The following is an 18,628-nucleotide window of genomic DNA, read 5'->3' as shown; positions in this document are numbered from 1 at the left end:
TTACCTGAAGGGCAGGGGACAGAACACAGTTTACTAGACTCCGCATGCCTCACGACGACAAGCAGTAATCAAGTAAGAGGACTTTCCCTACCTAATGGGATTCAAATTTATGGCAATGTCTGAAGAAGAATGAGTCAAGTACGGAAGAAAAATAAAAACGGAATTTTTGTTTGAACTAATATTTTCATTATTTGGCTACAGATAAATTTTGTTTATGTAATGCAGTAATTCTAGAAACCTTAAATCAAATTGCTGGGCTACTACCACCTGTATCATCTTTTAATTTTGAACATGAATTTTCATGGCTGTGATAACTGCCAACGACTCTCCAGAACTATGTTTTATTTTTCAGAAGGTGTCAATTACACTTAGTTCCTCTCCTAAGAGCAGTGCTACAGGACCTTAGCATCTGACCATCACGTCTGTGCTGCCTGGCACTTTCCTAGGTTACAAGCAGACCATCCTCATGCTTGGTAAATAAACGTTTCAGTTGGAACCTGGTGACTATTTACTCTTATCCCACAATCGTCACGCTTTCTTTTCTACTCCAGGTATTTATTTTCCCCTTATTGAGGGAATAATGATCCTTGTTAAGATTATCCTAATTATAAAGTTAGAATCTTAAAAGTCAACCCACACTAACTTACATAACAGCCAGAAACTAATAAATTTATGTAGGGTCTCTTGGCATCTACTGCATTCATTTATAAAATTTTAATTTGTTAAAATTGGTTTGTTAATGGAAATTACACTGTGGTGATGACACTGTGATAAACTGAGAAGTGAAAATGAAAGTGAATTACTGTCTTCTCAGAGCTAGCCTTTCCTAGCACTCACTAATACAAAGTATAAATTTCACTATATAGTAAATTACAACCTTCCTTTCTCCAAAGGAAACTACACAGACATCACTGGTACCGTGGCTTGGGCTTACTAAGCACCGACTGGCTGTGGTGGCGAGTCCTGACAGCATGCCTCTTAACAACACGCATCCATCCCTATGCTCAAACTAAAATATTTGTTTATATTATACTATTTTTCAAATTGTTACATTCTGGTTTAAATACTGTATGTAATGAAATAAAATTATAGACAGCTTATCAATAAAAGTTATACTTAAAAGCACTGGACTATCATATTTAATATACAGACTATTAAAAAAACTATTTTAAAGGCTGGTTTTCTGAAAAATATACCCAAGCTTATTTCTCCATATGGGTTTCTTCCTTTTCAGAAGAGCCTCCTGGGAGGCCACGCTTACACTACTGAATCTTTTGGGAACTATTCTTCTTGACCATTCCTTTGAGTTTGACATGGAAAGAAGACTCATTTACTTTTTAAGTCATAGGCAAATATTTTCAAATTTGATTCATTTTACCTTAATTAAAATCCTTTTCCGTTCCCACTGTATCTATCTCCTTTTTAAAGCATATTGGCCATGCACACTAAGACTAAGGATGCAGCACCTCCACGTTGGTGATTAAGGCCTCTTGGTAATGATTATTTTGAATTGGCTGGGATGTATTTAGTTGTGACCAATCTGCTTTATAATAGAAATATGGCCTGCTTGCAGACTCTGTAATCTGTATTTTACATGGTGCATTAGTAAAATACTTCACAGTCTTTGATGTTACTAAGCTGAAATAATAGTCTATTAGATACAAATAAATGGACACTACTTACTGAACTTTTAGTTTCTGCAGCTTTTGCCTTTTTTAGTCTTGTTTTTGCAGCATCCAAATCCAGTCTCTTATTCTGTAATAGCTTCCTTTCTTTCTATAAATAATCAAAAAGAATAAAGTAAAGCCAAGGACGCTAAAATCTGTAAGACCACCCATACACTGGGCCAGCTGTTCTTAATAGGTCACAGCAGCAAACCGAAGTCTACTACAACAGAACGATTTCCCATTACAGTCTGAATACGACAGACAGTGCACTGGTCTTAGTAGTACTTCACGTTTCTACACAATGCTTTATATAAGTGTAATGGAGTCTACTTTCTTTATTTTTATATTTCATATATCAGATTGCATCCTACTGACACATTATTAGTAACTTTTTAATGGAGGGGACTGAACCCACTTCTATCATGCTAGGCAAACACTCCATTACTGAACCATATTTTTGGCTTCTGCTAGTATCTTTTTTAGTAAAGCCCATAAGGTATGGCGAGCATACTGAAAGGTCCTTGGACACTCTGCAGTATGGGAGATGCAGTATGCACGCAATTCAGAGTTGTATGTACAATGAGGAGCTCTGAGCAAGTCTTATCGAGAAACAGTCACCTCTATTCTCTGTCGGCAATAAGACAAGCCTTCTGGACTAACAGTTTTTAAGATTAAGTTTATAAAGAAAGTGACAACATGAATGTTTATGCTTCTGCAATTAAAAATACACTTCTTGGAATATAGCTAAAGCACAGAACAAAAATACAATTTTCGATAACTAGGTTTCTAGTTAGTTTAAATTAACATGCAAGTATACTACAGTGAATATTTTTACTTTCGTAATTATTCCAGGAATTTCTCCATAGATTTATGTGTTAGTAATGCATGAAAATCAATGTGCAGGCATATCAACATCAATGTAGGCCTAAAAAATGGGGATTATATTCCTAAAAGCCCTTTCTTGAAGTTTAGTTTATGTTCTGGTGAATATGCACCTGTTTAGAATATTTAAGCATTTAAATCTGCAACATTTACCATAACTAAGAGGGTAGATTATTCATTAAAGACAAAGCAGAAATCTAAATCACACAAAAGGAAAGAGATCGAACTCACATAACAAACTGACTGCTCTCCTACTTACTGCGATTGTCTTGTAATCCCCTTCTATAAAGTTTCTTAAAGGAGTGAGGAAATTTAAGGCTGATGTTTGAATCAGCTCTCTGTCAGCTGTTCCAATTCGCTTCTGCGTTTCTCCACATTTAATAAGGGCATTACCTTCAAAGGAACAAAAAATTGTGTCTTTTTAGTGGTCTAGTAATATCAGGAAATTAAGGTAATTTTCCTGCTTGATCTGCTTAAAAGTTCACTGTCAGCCTGTTTACATCAGCAAAATCAAACATAATTTGAAAGGTGCACTTATTTAAATTTAAGGCAGTATCTAACAGAACGGACAAGAATGAACTCGGTGCCCATCATGTCCTGACTGTGCTCTCTGACAGGCACATGGGGACATAAAGCCAGCCTGGGGTGTAGCCCAGGCTAAGCACAGCTGTTTACTGGGTGGACCAAGTCAGTCGCCTTGTTTCTTCATCTACACACCTCAAACTCCCTAAGGCTTTACACCTTAAGAAAAGCTCATATTGAGGCCCCAGGGGTAGTCTGGAGCTGTTGGAAAACTGAGACCAAATGGAACTCTGTGTTGGCCCATTCCCTAGGCTAGTGTCCATGGGCAATCAATACCCATGGACCTGTGTGTTTTTGTTTTTGCTTGGTCTGAAACAGGGGTTTCTTTCTACCTTTTTGAACTTACTAGACTGTCTCATGGCTCAAAGGAAACCCTATACATCAAACCTGAAAATCATGAAGACATTTCAAAAGCTTTGTGTGAAATTCATGATAGTGTTAATTGTCAACAGGACAAAATTTAGAACTGCCTGGGAAAGGACCTCTGGGCATGCCTGGGGCTGGAGTGTTAACTTAGGTAGGACATACACCTTTTTTGTGCCTGGGACTGCAAACTTGAAAAGGAACCCTTTGAAAGCAGGTTCATCTCTGCTTCTAGTGCAGGTGCAATGATGAGCTCTCTTAGCTTCCTGCTGCTGTGACTTCCCAGCCATGACCACACTGTAATCTGGGTGCTAAAGGAACCTTTTCTCCTTGCAAAGAGAGGGGACACACAGACACACACAGACCCACACATACACACAAGGGGGGGGGTGTTATCACTCACTCACTCACTCACTCACTCACTCACTCACTCACTCACATACATCTCACCAGAGGCAAGCCCTGATATTTAAACAATAAAGTAGCTAAGCAGAGGTAGAGCGTAGGGCCACAGGAGGGGAGCCCCACAATCAGGATTCTATTTCCAGTTCTATCCCCAATAAGCTTGGGCTCTGTGGATCTTACTCCTTTTATGTTAAAATGGGATTAGACCCAGCCTGGCCAACAGTCAGAACTCTCATTTGTGGATGCAGACTTCTGCATCTGAAAGTCACCAATGTGTTCACAGACTATTTAGCCTCTTCAAACCTAAATCTGCTTTTTAAATGGAAACAATAGAACTTCTACCATTGACAGTATTACAGAGCAAGACTCTCTCAAAACTCCAAGACATTAAAAAAATGAGGATTTATAAAAATTCCAAATTAGATTATTAGAATTAGATTCTTAATGTCTAGTTCTAATTACCATATACGTTCACCAGAATTACTAGAAGTGAAAAATTGGTTAAGAAAAAGAGAAAATCTAAAATATTTTAATATTCATATTCTCCTAGAATCCCCTACCTATCTCTGATAAAGAGCCCAGCCCAGAACAAGCAAGCAGTACGTCATGAATAAAGCATGAAGTTTCTCTAAAATTTGCAGTTATTATTAGCAGTAAATTTAATTTCAAATTTAATCATTTCAGATTTCTCAAAAAAATCAAACATACTGCAAATATTTCAATGTTACATATATAAAAAACTAATTTGTTATTGGCATTATATAACATTTAAGAGTATTAGTCAGAAGTCTGAAATAGTCCTGTGTCCTAAGAGAATTAGGTCTGATAATAGAAACATGTTGAGGTCCGTATAGACAGGTAAGGGCGTTTGCTACCAAGCCTGACAGCCTGAGTTTGATCCCTGAGACTCACGGATGAAAGAGAACTAATTCCTGCCAGTTGTGCTTCGACCTGTGCATAAACACTGCAGCATGCACACATTCATACAGGCACACATATCACACGTATGCACATAGAGCAAAAAAAATAAATAAATAAAACAAAGCTGGCACAGCAACCCACAAAGCTGTGGGCTGTAAACTCACGACAGGAAACACGAGCTAGAGATGCACTGCATTCTTCCAATGACGACGATCTACTAAACACTCTGGGTGCTCACACCCAAAGGTAAACACAAGCAGGATGGTTGGGCCTTATGTATCATGTGTGAAGCACTTTTGATGTAAAATAAATAAGCCCTGGAAGTTTTAATCTAAGTCATCACTTTATAACAATTAGTCCTACAACAGAGGTCATGTCAGACCAGTAAGAACATGAAGTCACTTAAGTTTCTAAGAAAGATGTGAAGGCTGTATTTTTTCATCAAAATTTTATCATAGTAAAGTTGCTGTTACAACCGATTCAGTACTCATGTGTTGACAAGTTTAAACAGTCAGATCTAAATACAGAAGTACCTCCATTCAGAGCCTTCACTTGGGCTTACCATAAGCTGTCCCTGGGCCAAACTCAGTGCCTGCATCAATCATATACTGTCCCAAAAGTTCTGGGTTGTTTATACGACTTGGCGCTTTTCTGTCCAGTTTCTCATAAACAAATTCTTCTATCCTGGCATCTAGGAGAGAGGTTAGGAATGTCAGTGTTTCAGAAGAGCACAGGAGCCAGGCGTGCACGCTGGCACAGGGCCTACGGCTTCAGCAATGGGAGGGAGGACGGGGATGCTGCCACCCAAGGCTAGAGTTCCCTGCACAGCCAAGACCTTTACTCCCCAAACAAGAACAAGTGCAAAGAATTTAAAATAAAATAGCAAAATTATTTTAAAAGTTTGTTCCCCTTCCAGCCTCTTACTATTTTTGTAAAAATACAAAATTAGCATTTATTCGAGTCTATGTCTTTAAGTCTAATTAGATGTTGGCTATTGTATAATCTCTAAAACTTTATAGTTCAGAAACCTGGCAATATAGATCTCTGCACAAAAGCAATTATTCTAAAGTTAAACTTGTTATTTGGGTATTTTTTTTAGATTTTATCTTTAGAAGAGAAATTTATAAATTTAATATATAGTGAAGTTGCCTTTAACCTACTCTGAAATTACATTTATGACTTTAAAATCAGGGATATGTAGCTAGGGAAATATGGATACAGAGTATTTAAGGTCTAAGAGTGATACTTGACAACCTTTGGCATGAACATGTAATTCTCTCTTACAGAGTCTAAACATAGACACAGAGCTTAAGGCCTTGGAACAGTCTGCAGACTGACTGGCAGTGTTGTCCACAGCAGCTAACATCTTTTCCTTCCAGTGGGCTGGGGTACACACATGTGCAGATGCATGCAGTAACCAGAGCTCATGTTTGGGTTCTTCCTAATTACAGTGGACAGGTTTGGGTTTTTGTTTTCTTTTTTTTTCGGTTTTTGTTTGTTTCTTTGTTTTGTTTTTTGAAAGATCCAAAGGTGGTAATGGAAATACTTCAGAAGTTGGCTAAAATGTTAACTGTAATACATAACAGGGTTGGTTTGTAATATAAAATATATAAGTTAGAGATTGTCAAAATAATACTGCTTTTTTGGCAGTCTCCTGCAAACCCCCAAGAACTGCAAAGCAGAACTTAAAACCTTTTAGTTGGCCAAGAGCATGCCTTTATCTCAGAACTTGGGAGGCAGAGGCAGAAAAGTATCTGTGAGTGTGAGGCAAGCCTGATCTACTTAGTCAGTTCCAAGTAGCCAGAGCTAGACAGAGCCTACCTCAAAACAAAACCAAAACTAAAACCTTTACTAAAAGCTAATTGAGTCATTTTGAATTATCTGTCCATGAAACACTGACCAGGTTCCTAATTGTGATTTTCAGCTCTAATTTCTTTTTACCTAATATGTCAAGAGTTCAAAGGTGATAATCCTGCGTTGTTTTAATTCAGTAAATAAATACGTAGTATATTAGCAAACATTGCTTTATTTCATTAAGTTATTCATGAGCTCTGAAATTATGCAGGCATTTCTGCTATGATATTATATATTTATGCAAAGTTTTTTTAAAAATATCTAAATTGTAGGACTTTGAGGAAAGATTAAAGGTTACTTTATCCATGCAATTTTATAACTAGAGCACAAAACAACCACCCTGACTTACTTCCTGGAAAACAATGGAGAAAAGGCTCGAGCGGATACTGTGCCATACGCCTCCACTCGCCCGCCCACCACTCACTGAGCTCACTTGTCATTCAGAAAAACAACTGCAGACCGACTCTTCTACACGTGTGTGGCCGGGGTAGAAAAAGATTCAGTAGTAGTGTTAAAGTATAGTTGTGCATAATTTAAATGTTAGTGAATAATCAAGAAATGCTGCCCTGCGTGTGTGGTGTCCAAAGACAAGAAGCCTTCCTCAAGGCTTGCATACTTAATTTTTAAAGGTTATAACAATTTAACTACAATGGCACACACAGGATTATTAGTATTTTTATAATACTTGAAGTTTAAGACAATGAAAGTTTACAGTGTGCTCACAATAGCACTGGGGAAAGGAAAACACACACTGTTGCCTTTGCCTTTTGGTTTTGATATTTATAGAGCTCCTTAACCCAACTACGAGAAGGGAACAGTCAACTAATGGACTGGGGGCTCCCAGAGACTGAGCCACCAACCAAAGAGCACACGTGGGCTGGACATAGGCCCCACCCTATATGTAGCAGCTGTGCAGCTTGGTCTTTGCGTGGGTCCCCCAACAACTAAGGGGGTGGGGTGTGGCACTGTCCCTGAGTCTGCTGCCTGCCTGTGGATCCTGTTTCCCTAACTGAGCTGCCTTGTCTAGCCTCACTGGAAGAGGATACACTTGGCCCTGCAGTGACTTGATGTGCCAGGGTAGGTTGCTGGGGGTGGCGTGTGTGGGGTGTCCCCTTATCAGAGGAGAAAGGGAGGGGAGGAGGGATGGGGAGGGGCTAAATGAGGTGGAGACTGGGAGGAGGGGCTACAGTCAGGATGTAAAGGGAATAAATAAATGGTGGGGAAAAGGACTAGATGCAATCCATTTGGTTGTAGTTCAAACTCCACTTCAGACAGTCTGCTATGCTGCACAAGAGGCTCACTTAGCAATTCCACTCTGCAAACTAGTGCACAGCTCATCTGCAAGGCTGATCCTCAACACTGTGGTTATCTAAAAATCAAGTTCAAACTTAGGGGAAAATAGCAAACTGAAAACAGCCTCTTCTCTAGAAAGGCCTACATAATGTTAACTGTGGATCTGTTAGGGGGTATGTAGAAGTGTATATCAGCTCTTCTAAATCACATACATAAAAGCCACAGACCCTGAAGACACAGAAGACACCATTGTCAACCTGAGAGCCATGGGCTGCAGCACTCAGGGCGGGAAGTGGGGGCCTTACTTGGATTTGGCTGCAACAGCACCTCAGTCTGCTTCATTATCTTTTCTGTCCACACTTTGGTGCACTCCGCCTTGCTGAGGAGATTTTCCAGGTGAGCATCCAGTTCTGTCTTCTCTGCTTGGCCAAGCTTTTCCTCTGTGAACTGTCAGCATTTAAAATACGAGTGTAGTATATCAACACACCTCACATACACAGGACACAGCCAAAGAGTAAAAGTCGAATCCAAACAACTCTAGACGTGCAAACAGGTCCACTCCAGGCTTGTTTATAAGTCACTGCTTTCAGCGCTGTTTGTGCCCATGGTCACTTATCCACCCTCCTACATCCTACCAGGATTTACCATGACTATCTCATTCCTCTGATAAACTGCATGGTCTGACTCGGACTTCAGACCCTGTATGCTAATCGACACAGGCAAACTTTTCAGAATTTTCCCCTTTTGTATCATCTATCATAAAGGTGACACAATGAACATGTACTTTTAAGATGAGGTTTTACTGTGCCGCTCAGAATGGTTTGCACTTTTTATTGCCTCAGCTTCCCAAACAATAATTGTTTTAAGGATTAAGTATGACTGTCTATAGAAATAAATCTCTCTGCTTAGAGCCTTGTAATTATTATTCAATTTTAAAATATTTTAATTCTTTTATGACTTATGTATTATTTTTAAGTTTAACTACACCCAAGTTAGACTTTCATGGGATCCTCTGAGCAGGCATCCTTTGGGCTTTCCTTCAGGGTTTGCTCCAACAATGTGTTTACAGGCTACTTTCTGCTACGATATTCACACAGCAGAAGGATTCTTTTTTTATAAGATTTATTTTTAAAAAAGAATTTATATGTGTGTGAGAACATGAGAGTGTAGGTGCCCACAGAGTCCAGAAGAGGGCACTGAAGTCCTCAAGTTGGATTAGTGGGAGTTGCCGGTCACCAGACATAGGTGTTAAGTATTGAAATCAGGTTCTGTCTGCAAGAGCGTAAGCAGCATCTTAATTCACTGAGGTCTCTCTCCAGCCCCAAAGCGTAGGCGTTCTCTTTAAAAACCAGGAAATGTGGTTGAATACATTCAACATACCCACTTTGATCATACAGGCAGTGTTAGCTAAAGAAAGGCAGCCATATCTATATAATAAGAGATTAAAGGTCTGCTCATAAGGAGCCTTCTGGATACTTTCAGTTAAACACCAGACATGTTATCCCAGGCACTATGTCATGTGTAATTTTCTCTAGAATATATGGCATTTTTTCTTTAATGTAGGAAAATCAAGACTCAATGGTTGGCTAACTGAAGAATGTTTTCCTCACCCCTTCCCCTCCTCTCCTCTCCTTTGCTTTATTTCTGAGTTTTCCATCCATCTCTTTGGACCTCCTTCTTCCTGGCTTAATACATCGGAAGGACTATCAGCACTTAGCTGATTGGCTCTCATAGTCTTTCCCAAAAATCCTACACAGGCCAGAGGTGAACTCAGTGAGTAAACTGCGAGGAGCAGTTCCAAAGCTATTGCTGTAAGACTCCCAAGCTTGCCAACTGCTGTGCACAGGTGGTGGGTGACACAGCCACTGTAACTAAGGACTCGGCGGCAAGAATGGCAAACCCTGATGCCAAGGTCAGCGAGTAATCTGTGTTCTCCTTAGGACAGAGCTGGAGTCTTGTTCTTCAGGATTCTAAGCAGCAGACCTTCTGGAGAGGCATGTATTCGAATTGTACCGTTAAACTTTACCCCCCAACGGTCAGGTAAGACTCAGAGCACAGAGGGAAAGGAAACACACTTAGGTGATCAATATCTTTAAAGGATGATCAAGAAAAATTTCTCTTAGCTTTTAAAATATATGCCATTTTCCCCTTTATCTATTCACTCCTCTAACAATACTTTTTCTTTTAAGATGTAAAGTTACATTTTATTTAGTGTGTATGTGTGCATGTGCATATGCATACAAGTGGCAGGAAGTTAGAACACAGTCTGCAAGAATTGTTCTCTCCTATATCACGTAGGTGGTGGTGACAGAACTCAAACCTCAGGCTTGTGACAAGGGCTATACTGGCTGAGCCCTTTCCCTGGCCTCCACAGCTATGTACGTGCTAGTACCAGGCTAAGCACTCAGATTTCTAATGCAACAGGCAAAGCCTTTGTTCTTAAGAGTCTAACATTTTTATAGGGAAGAAATAAAACGTAAACGATTTGGGACAAAGGATGCAAGGGTTTAAAGATGCCCAATAGAAGGTCAGTGTAGGTGACTTCTTTTCTTTCTGTGTGACATAACAAGTCTAAGTCCAAAAGAATAGTTATCTGGAAGAGGAGGAACCAGGAGAACTGAGGATGCCTGCACTGGAGAAGAAATGAGCCTGAAGAAGCAAGGGTGCCTGGGACGGGGATGGCGCAGAGTTTTAAGTGTGGACGGTGTGGGGGATACTGTGCTCCTTCTGATGACTGCAGTTGCTCTCTGTGCATATTAAACATTAATTCCTGTAAAGAAATCTCTATTATATCTAAAAACAGACTTTCAAAGAATAGATTAATAACAGAAATATCACTAATTTTTGTGTGAGGTACTCTTATAAGATTTGGTCTCTGTTAAAAGGTAGAATTAACTGAAATGTACTATCTAAGAATTATGAAAATACAGGCCCTCTTTTTAGTATGTAAAATGTCAATTTTGTCTAACATATTTAGTGATACTAGATGTATAGGTACAGATTAGGAACTACTAAGACATGTTTGTGACAGTAACTCAAGATAGAGTCACCGAGTGTACTGAGGTAAGTCAGGATTCAGGAAGGCTTTGTGACAGTATTTCTATGATTAGAAACTTAGTGGCTATCAACTGTGAGCTGTAAGATTAGTAAACCCTTCCTTTCCCAAGTTGGTTTGATTGTGGTGTTTATCACAACAACAGAAAGCAACCAGAACTGACTTGTACAGCAGGAATCTACAAACATAAGTAGGTTTTTTTTTTTAGTTCAGAAGACAATGAACAAAACAAACAAACCCTCAAAGACTGTAACAGCAAACTCCACATAGACAAAAGGAAGCGTTCCCTGAGAGTCTGAACGTAGTAGATGTTTAGTTCTGGAGGAGGGCTCTCAGGAGCAAGGTGTTCAAGAAGCAGGAAAAGCTCGACCTGTGTTCACACTCATTTCCTGTTCTCACTATACTCACCTATCCATGCTTTGCAGTTCAGCAAACATGGCCTCGTTAGTTTTCAGAGTTGTTAAACAATTTACTACTGTTGCTGCTGCTGCTGCTGCTGCTGCTGTTGTTGTTAATACTGAGGCAGACGCCTGCGGTATGTACACCCAGGAGAGCTTTCAACTCAGTTTTCTCATCTTCCTTTCCTGAGTTCAGGTACCGTGGCATTTGCACCACACCCAGCTTATTTCTAAAATGGTCCCCCACCACCAGAAGAGAATGCATCTTTGTTACGCTTCTGAAATCTCTAGTGTCAGGGCTTAGTTTGTGTTGAAAGTTCCATATATTAAGGTATACATTTTCTTTTATCAGACATGTTCAAAACCTTACAGGTAAGAACAGTGCTTCTGTGACAACTTGAGGATTGGAATGACTAACACTATGTCTAAGGTGTCCAGTGTTGGGATTGAATAATTACTTGTTTGACTTATGCTGAGCTTAAGAAGTTAGCAGTTTTTATTTTACTACCGTAATCCAAACATGCCACACGCCGTGCTTCCTCGTGCTGTGCATTTGTTCACAGGGCTGTAGACCTAGCTTAGCTTCTTCCGTACTCAGCTAATTACCGAGGTGAGGGTGGCTTAACTGCTATCTTGGATTTAAAAAAAAAGTGAAAGCCAGGGCTGGGGCAGATACACAGTCATACTGCTAATTTTGTATTTCTAAACTCAAGTAATTAAACTTCTTTACTAAAATGTAAACTTATAAAAAATAGGATTATTTCCCAGGATCTTATATTTGGGGGCCCAACTTCTCAAAAAGCATAATCTGAAGTTTTTCATATTATTTCACTGTAGCACAGTAAAATGGCGCGAGGCCTGAACATTTTACTCCTTTATAAATCTCCACACCCTGCTTTAAGAAAGGGATTGCCTGAGTTTAGAGCATTATACTAGGCATTGTTCAAGGTACCAAGACTTATCTGCCTATTTATATAGTTGACTAGTCTTGAACTCATGTTTCCGTCTAAAACCAAAGAATAATTTCCAATAGAATGTCTGAGTATATGTGCGTACCCATAGAAGTTGACCAGAGAATGGTCCGCTTTTAGAGTACAGTTTTATTTGGAGGGAAGTTATTTAGAAATGAGGAAGCTTACTTCCCTCTACTACTCTTGCTTATAGAGTCACTGACACAGCTCTTAAAGTACTCTTGGCATGAAACGTGGCACTGTACAGACATCACCATAGCTCACAGTAGTGACTCAGTTATTGATGACATGCTAGAATAAGATAACAGTGCCTTATTGTAAACTAATATTCCAGCATTCTGGATTAAATGTCGTATTTTAGAAACACCCATTTTTCCTTGTAAAGTTAGTTGAAAAATACTGTGGGATGTGTCAAACAAACAAAAACCTAACAGTATAGTGAAAAACAGCGTAATGAGACTTCATAAACCCTTACCCACAACTCAGCTTCGACACTATCCACATTCTGCTAATCTGCTTTCAGCTACCCAGTCTTTTCCTCTGAGAACCTGTAGAGCAAGCCTCACACTCTTAGGTTTGACCATAACTTTTCAGTATGTAATGTTGACAGACAACATAGAAAGACACACTTAAAATCTCAGTTCTAATTCCCTCCTTAATAAGTGGTTGAAGCCACAATCCAGAGTCATCTTTCACAGTCCTTTTCTCCTACTCCAGGGCTAATCTGACAGCAGACACTGTCAACTAAGTCACAAACACCCTTAGCTGGTCCTGTGGACACAGCTCATTTCCTTCTGGTCTCTCCGTACTCTGAACTTGTTCCTTTTGTCTGGAATAGCTTTCTTCCAAAATAAAAACCAAACAAACAATGAAGAACCACAAGTACTTGTGTCTCCATTACTTTTCGAAGGTCTCTTGGTGCCTCATCCTATTAGAATGGAAAGCTCGATGCTCCTGGCACTGCAACGCCTCCAAATCCCCTACTAGTACCACCTGTATGTCGTAGTTTCTATGCTGCTGGACTGCAGGGCTCATGAGGAAAACCTTTTCTGATTTTATATGCTGCCAATCAATGAAGCACATGGAACATGTAACTGAGTAACACTGAAGAGAAAATGATTTGCTAGTTCACATGTTAGGATACAACTTAAAAAACCTTTTTGAAAAAAGCACTGGAAACAATTAGCAATTAAAACTCATTTGTGGAGTGCAATTTTTATTAATTTTCCTAGATTTACTTTTTAAAATTGAGTCTTTCAATAATTTAGATGGAATCACTATGTATTATGTTTCTGAGACATAGTTAATCTTATTAAACTGTGGATTATGTAGTGTTACATCCTCAGTAAATACCCGGAGTAACAGGTAAGCAACACTAAACAGAAGTAGTCACTGCCTCTGGTCCTCTACTGAAGTCAATGTTAAGTCTAACACAGTTTCATCTCAGCACCCATGACTGAATCACACCTTTCTGGGGAGGAAGGAGGACAAAGGGGAATATGGCTGCCAGCTTGTCACTCAGTACACCGGTCCAGGGAGTCAAACACCAGATGGAATTTCCCATCCCTAAGAGTTACTCCCTGTTGATAATAAAGTGTTCAGATTTACCAAGTGATCATTAAGTTCTTCTGGGGTCTCATCATAGTGCTACTCTACATACCTTAACCCTGCAACGCTCCTTCTGAGAGAAAAATCAGCTTTGAGTATAGTAGTGGGTCAGAGGGCAACTTCAGTTGTATACTAGCCAAGCCAGTCAAGCGAGTTATTTACCCTCTCTGAGGCTGCTTCCTTTTTAAGGGAGGGTTAACAATGCCTCTCTGGCAAAGTGACAGAAAGGGGCTGCAGCTAACATGTTCAATGCACAGCAAAATGACTGTCATACTATTTTTTGTAAGATAGGCAGTCGTTACCTTGGGGAGCTGTCAGACTCTTTTGCTAAGGACAATGCAATATGAAGTGCCTATAAAATCAAAGGAAACAAGAAATAAAGCAACACGTGAGATTTCCAGTTGGGTGTGATTATGGCACATGGGATATTACTTTTGTTTTCTCCTTACAGAACAGAGAGGGCTGTTGGCTACCCTATGTCACTACCTTCAATACCAGATTGTTTACAAGCTGAGTTGTGAAATTTACATCTGCTCTGAGATTTAACTGAGTTTGCATTATGGGTGTTGTGGGTGTTGACTGTAAAAATCTGCCCAAGTTCCCTATTGCTGACACTTCCTTGATCACAAAATAAGGAGATGCAGTGAACTTTTCCCCTCCAAGTGTAAGCGTGCCTGAAGCATACCAATGTGACCAGGGACACAACAACGTGAATCGCGTCCTTCTCTCACCCCTGCCCTATAGCCCATTTGGGGACGGGTCAGAGCACCCCTAATCCCTGTTGTCCCAAGTCCTTGGTGAAGTTGGGGCACCGAGAGGGACAGGCAATCTTCACTTGCCCCTAAGCTCTGGGACGACCCTTCCAGGGCCAGAGAGGGCTGGTGGGAACAGAGCTGGCAGCTCCTCTGCGTTGAGGGGCAGGAAAAGGAAACTCCCTTCTCGGTTGGACACGGCCCGGAGGGCGAGAGCGAGCGCAGGGAAGGGTGGGGGTGGCGCAAAGGTGCTCGGCTTGCCCTGTCTCGCCAGCTGGGACACCGAGGCCTCCGCCCCGGGGTGAACCCAAGGTGTCCCGGACCGAGGACGCCCTGGGCCGCGTCCTGACTCGCCTCGCCCGGCGCCGGTCGCGGTGGGGGCGAGAGCGGCGGAAACGGCCGGCGGGGCAGGGGCACCAGGCCGCGCCCATCGGCAGGCCTGGGTACCCGAGCGACGCGGTCCCCGACCAGCCCTCCCCTCGCCGTCCCCGGCGCCACCACCCCCGGCCTCAACCGCCGCAGCCGCCGTACCTGCACGGCCCGGCTGAGGAAAGTGCCCGCGTCGGCCGCCAGCTTCTTCACGTTGAAATCCATGATGTTCATGCTGAGCGGCAGCCGGGCAGAGCCGCCGGCTGGGCTAGCGGAGAGGCGGGGAGCGCCGCGGCCGGGCTGGGGCGCCGGGCGACGGCCGGGCGGACGTGGTAGGTGGCGGGAGGCGGCGCCAGCCCCGCGCAGCTGTCGTTTCCTGAGGGGGAGGCGGAGGAGGTGGCGAGGGGGAGGGAAGGCGGCCGGCGTCGGCGCGCGCCTCGCCGCTCACGCGCCGGGCCTGTCGCGTCGCAGAGCAGCTGCGAGCCACCGGGACGGAGGTCGCATCCGAAGGAACCCACCCCGCCGCCCCGCGACAGCGCGACCGCGGTGGAAAACAGCCGGCCGAAGGGGCGTGGCCTCGGCGCGGGCCCGGGGTGGGGGCGGGGCGTCCTCTCGGGAACAGCGACCCCTGCAGGATGGCTGGGGATTCACCACTGGGTGGAGTCGCTGCTGGGGCTCTACTGGGAACAGCGACCCCTGCAGGGTGACTGAGGATTCACCATTGGGTGGAGTCGCTCCTGAGGCTCTCCCAACAGCGAGCGATCCTGGAGGCTCACTAAGCGACAAGCCAGAGTCAGAGCATCAGTGGTGGTGGTTAATTCTTACAAGAGCTGCGGCTCTCACCTCACCGTGATTCTCTCCCAGGGCTTGTAGGTGAGTATCTGTGACAGAAACGAATGGACAAAAGTTCCTGAGAAAAACATGAACAAAAAAAGTTCTTTAGAAGGAAACAGAACCGACACTATAGAATCATTGGCTCGGATTTCCTGTATGGGGTCTGGTGTCAAGGTCTGGCTATTGCTTGGGTAGACTCCTAGCCAACCATTGCTGAACGGGATTGTCTTTACTGTCCCCTACACTATTATACTTTGACTCATTGTTGAGGACATACTGTGTGTCAGGCATTGAGTAGGTGCTGAAGCCACCAGTCCCTGTGGTGGCTTGTGGTCATCTGAGACATATTTAGAAATATCTCATGTCCCCTGGGAAGGTATGTGAGAGCATTTCAGAGAGACAATGGAGAAGAAAGACAAGGTTCCTGCCCAGTTACACTCATTCACTCCTGAGTACCTACTGTGTGGCAGGGCCTCAACCTTCCAATTCCTGGCCGTGGGATAACCCCCGGCACTCAGCTAATTTAGTTTTTGAGAAATGGCCTCATGTGACCTAGTCTGGCTTCAGGTACCCGAGGATGGCTTCAAACCCATCCTCCTCCTGTCTTTGTTTTTTCTTTCTTGTTCCTTCCTCCTTTTCCGTCTTCCCCCTTCCCTTATCCTGGGGACCAAACCACTGTATGCCAGGTTCTGTTTTGCAGTTCTTGTCATGTAAATTTCATTTTGATGTTTCAAGATGCCTCCAGAACCATTAGGTATCACACATATATTCTCGACTTAAAAAGGAAATGAAGGGTAAAGGCAAAAGCACACACTACCTTTAGTGTGTCCTTTCTCCTTTTGAAATTAAGCATTTCCCATAATCCCCAGCTAGTAAACTTTCATTTTCACTACATTATCGAGACCTGGGCCATTTAGGTCCTCACAATGGCAGTTGGATCTAATAAATGCAGTGTGCCCTGTTAAAAAACTAAGAGCATCTGTGAGAGAATAGTAGCTCTTATCTTTAACAGTCCACATTGTTATCTTGAACAAAACAGAGCATGTGCTGGCAAAGAAGGAGAGAATAGTTCTAGGACGGGCAACTATTAATGCCTGCTCTGCTGTTGTGTAAGAACGAAAGGAGCTTATGCTCCCCGGAACCTCTCTTCAGGTTTCTGGTCAGTATATAACTGGAAAAAATCAGGAGGAAATTCTGAGGATGGAGCTCAGTGGGTAGAATTTTTCCAAGCGTACGTGTTAGGTCATGGGTTGTGTTCCCAACTTAAAGAAAACAAAACTTACAGGAAAACTTACAGGGGAGTGGAGTGGGTGGCTGCTCCACAGGGTGTCACCCCTGTTAAAAGTCGATAAAAGAAACCATCATTTCTTCTGATGTCTATCTTTTGGCCTGCGACAATATTTTTTTGCTATTTAATGCCATTTTAGACAAAAAACTAAAAAGTTGAATTATTTGTGTGAATTTTAATATATATATTATATGGAACAATTATATATATATATATATCATACAAGAGTATCTGTATCTTACATGCTATAGAAAGATTTTTGCGTTTGTATCTTTCTCTCCTGCTTGTGTTTTCACTTTCTGCCGGTGTCTAGGTTTGTCTGACATGGATATGTCTTAGGTGAACACGTATGTGCACATGCCAACACACCCATAACATTTCTGGCTTATATTTACTTTTGGATTTTAAGACAAATACTTTACCGACCTAACGGATATAAAATGCAAGGCCATTAAAATATTCTAACAAGGCGAGAGCAACCAATACCTCAAATCCTCAGAATTAGCCAATGGAGAAATTTGTTATGTCTTTCTCTGTAAATATAGAGGAAGCATGAGCGACCCGGGTCCAAGTGTGAGAATGAGAACAGCAGAGTAAGAGAATGAGGCGGGGACAGACAGACAGAGGTATGGGTGGGGAGAGGGGAGGAGAGGGGGAAGGGAGGAAAGGGGGCAGAGAGGAGAGGGGAAGGAGAGGGAGAAGAGAGGGGAGGGGAGGAGAGGGGAAGGGGAGGGGGCATACAGTTGTTTTGTATGAGGTTTTTCTTTTTTCCCTTTTTATTTATTTGTTTGTCTGTTTTGGAGACGGTGCCTCTCTAGCTTAGGCTGGCCCTGAAAATGTACTCTTCCTGCCTAGTCTCCTGAGTGCTGTGATCCCGTATGTATTTCTCAGATTCCACTTCTGTTTCTTTTCCAAACTACTTGTTTTAACCTTACACATCACTGTCTTCTCAGCCCACACAACCGTTCTGTTTATTCCGGGGCAGGGAGCATGTGACGTCCTTTCTGTCCTGTGTATACTTGTCACTCCCACTTCTCCTCTCTTGCCATTATAAAAACTTCCTCTGTCGTGAGCGATCAGTCCTTTCCCCCAGTGCCCTGAATTCTGCCTTTACTACTTACTGTAGAACGTACTTATTTCTGTCATTTTTCCTCTTGCCCACGGAATCCTTACCAGCATCGGAATATGTCCTCCAGGACCTCATCTCCTTCACTGTCACAATCACAGACACTGCCACTGGTCACCCTCATGACCCTGGCCCTTCCCACAGAGGTGAAAGCCTTGAACACAAGGTTAGCGATTGCTGCCTCACTGCCCATGACTCTCCATTTGCCTGGATCACTCGAACCTTCCACCACCGTGTCCTAGAACTATTTTTTCTGTTTT

At 42.2% G+C, this 18,628-nt stretch overlaps 1 protein-coding gene across 6 annotated transcripts in view; it reads right to left on the bottom strand.

Moving 5' to 3' along the window:
* Positions 1-15,698, bottom strand: part of Sh3glb1 (SH3 domain containing GRB2 like, endophilin B1) — a 33,881-nt gene extending 18,183 nt beyond the window's left edge. For 2 of the 6 annotated variants that reach the window (XM_032897228.1, XM_032897227.1), the window contains exons 1-5: positions 15,283-15,697; positions 8,273-8,414; positions 5,383-5,511; positions 2,809-2,942; positions 1,684-1,776 (exon numbers count right to left, since the gene is read on the bottom strand). In XM_032897228.1, the coding sequence (XP_032753119.1) occupies positions 1,684-1,776; positions 2,809-2,942; positions 5,383-5,511; positions 8,273-8,414; positions 15,283-15,354 (570 nt within the window). In that variant the 5' untranslated portion in view covers positions 15,355-15,697. Of the gene's footprint in view, positions 1-1,683; positions 1,777-2,808; positions 2,943-5,382; positions 5,512-8,272; positions 8,415-15,282 lie in introns of all 6 variants that reach the window. The other 4 variants (XM_032897232.1, XM_032897231.1, XM_032897230.1 and 1 more) reach the window with 3 other exon arrangements.
* Between the last annotated feature and the right edge of the window lie 2,930 nt (positions 15,699-18,628).

This window comes from Rattus rattus, chromosome 3 (assembly GCF_011064425.1).
Source record: "Rattus rattus isolate New Zealand chromosome 3, Rrattus_CSIRO_v1, whole genome shotgun sequence".
Lineage (NCBI taxonomy): Eukaryota > Metazoa > Chordata > Mammalia > Rodentia > Muridae > Rattus > Rattus rattus.
This window is presented reverse-complemented; position numbering and strand designations above follow the sequence as displayed.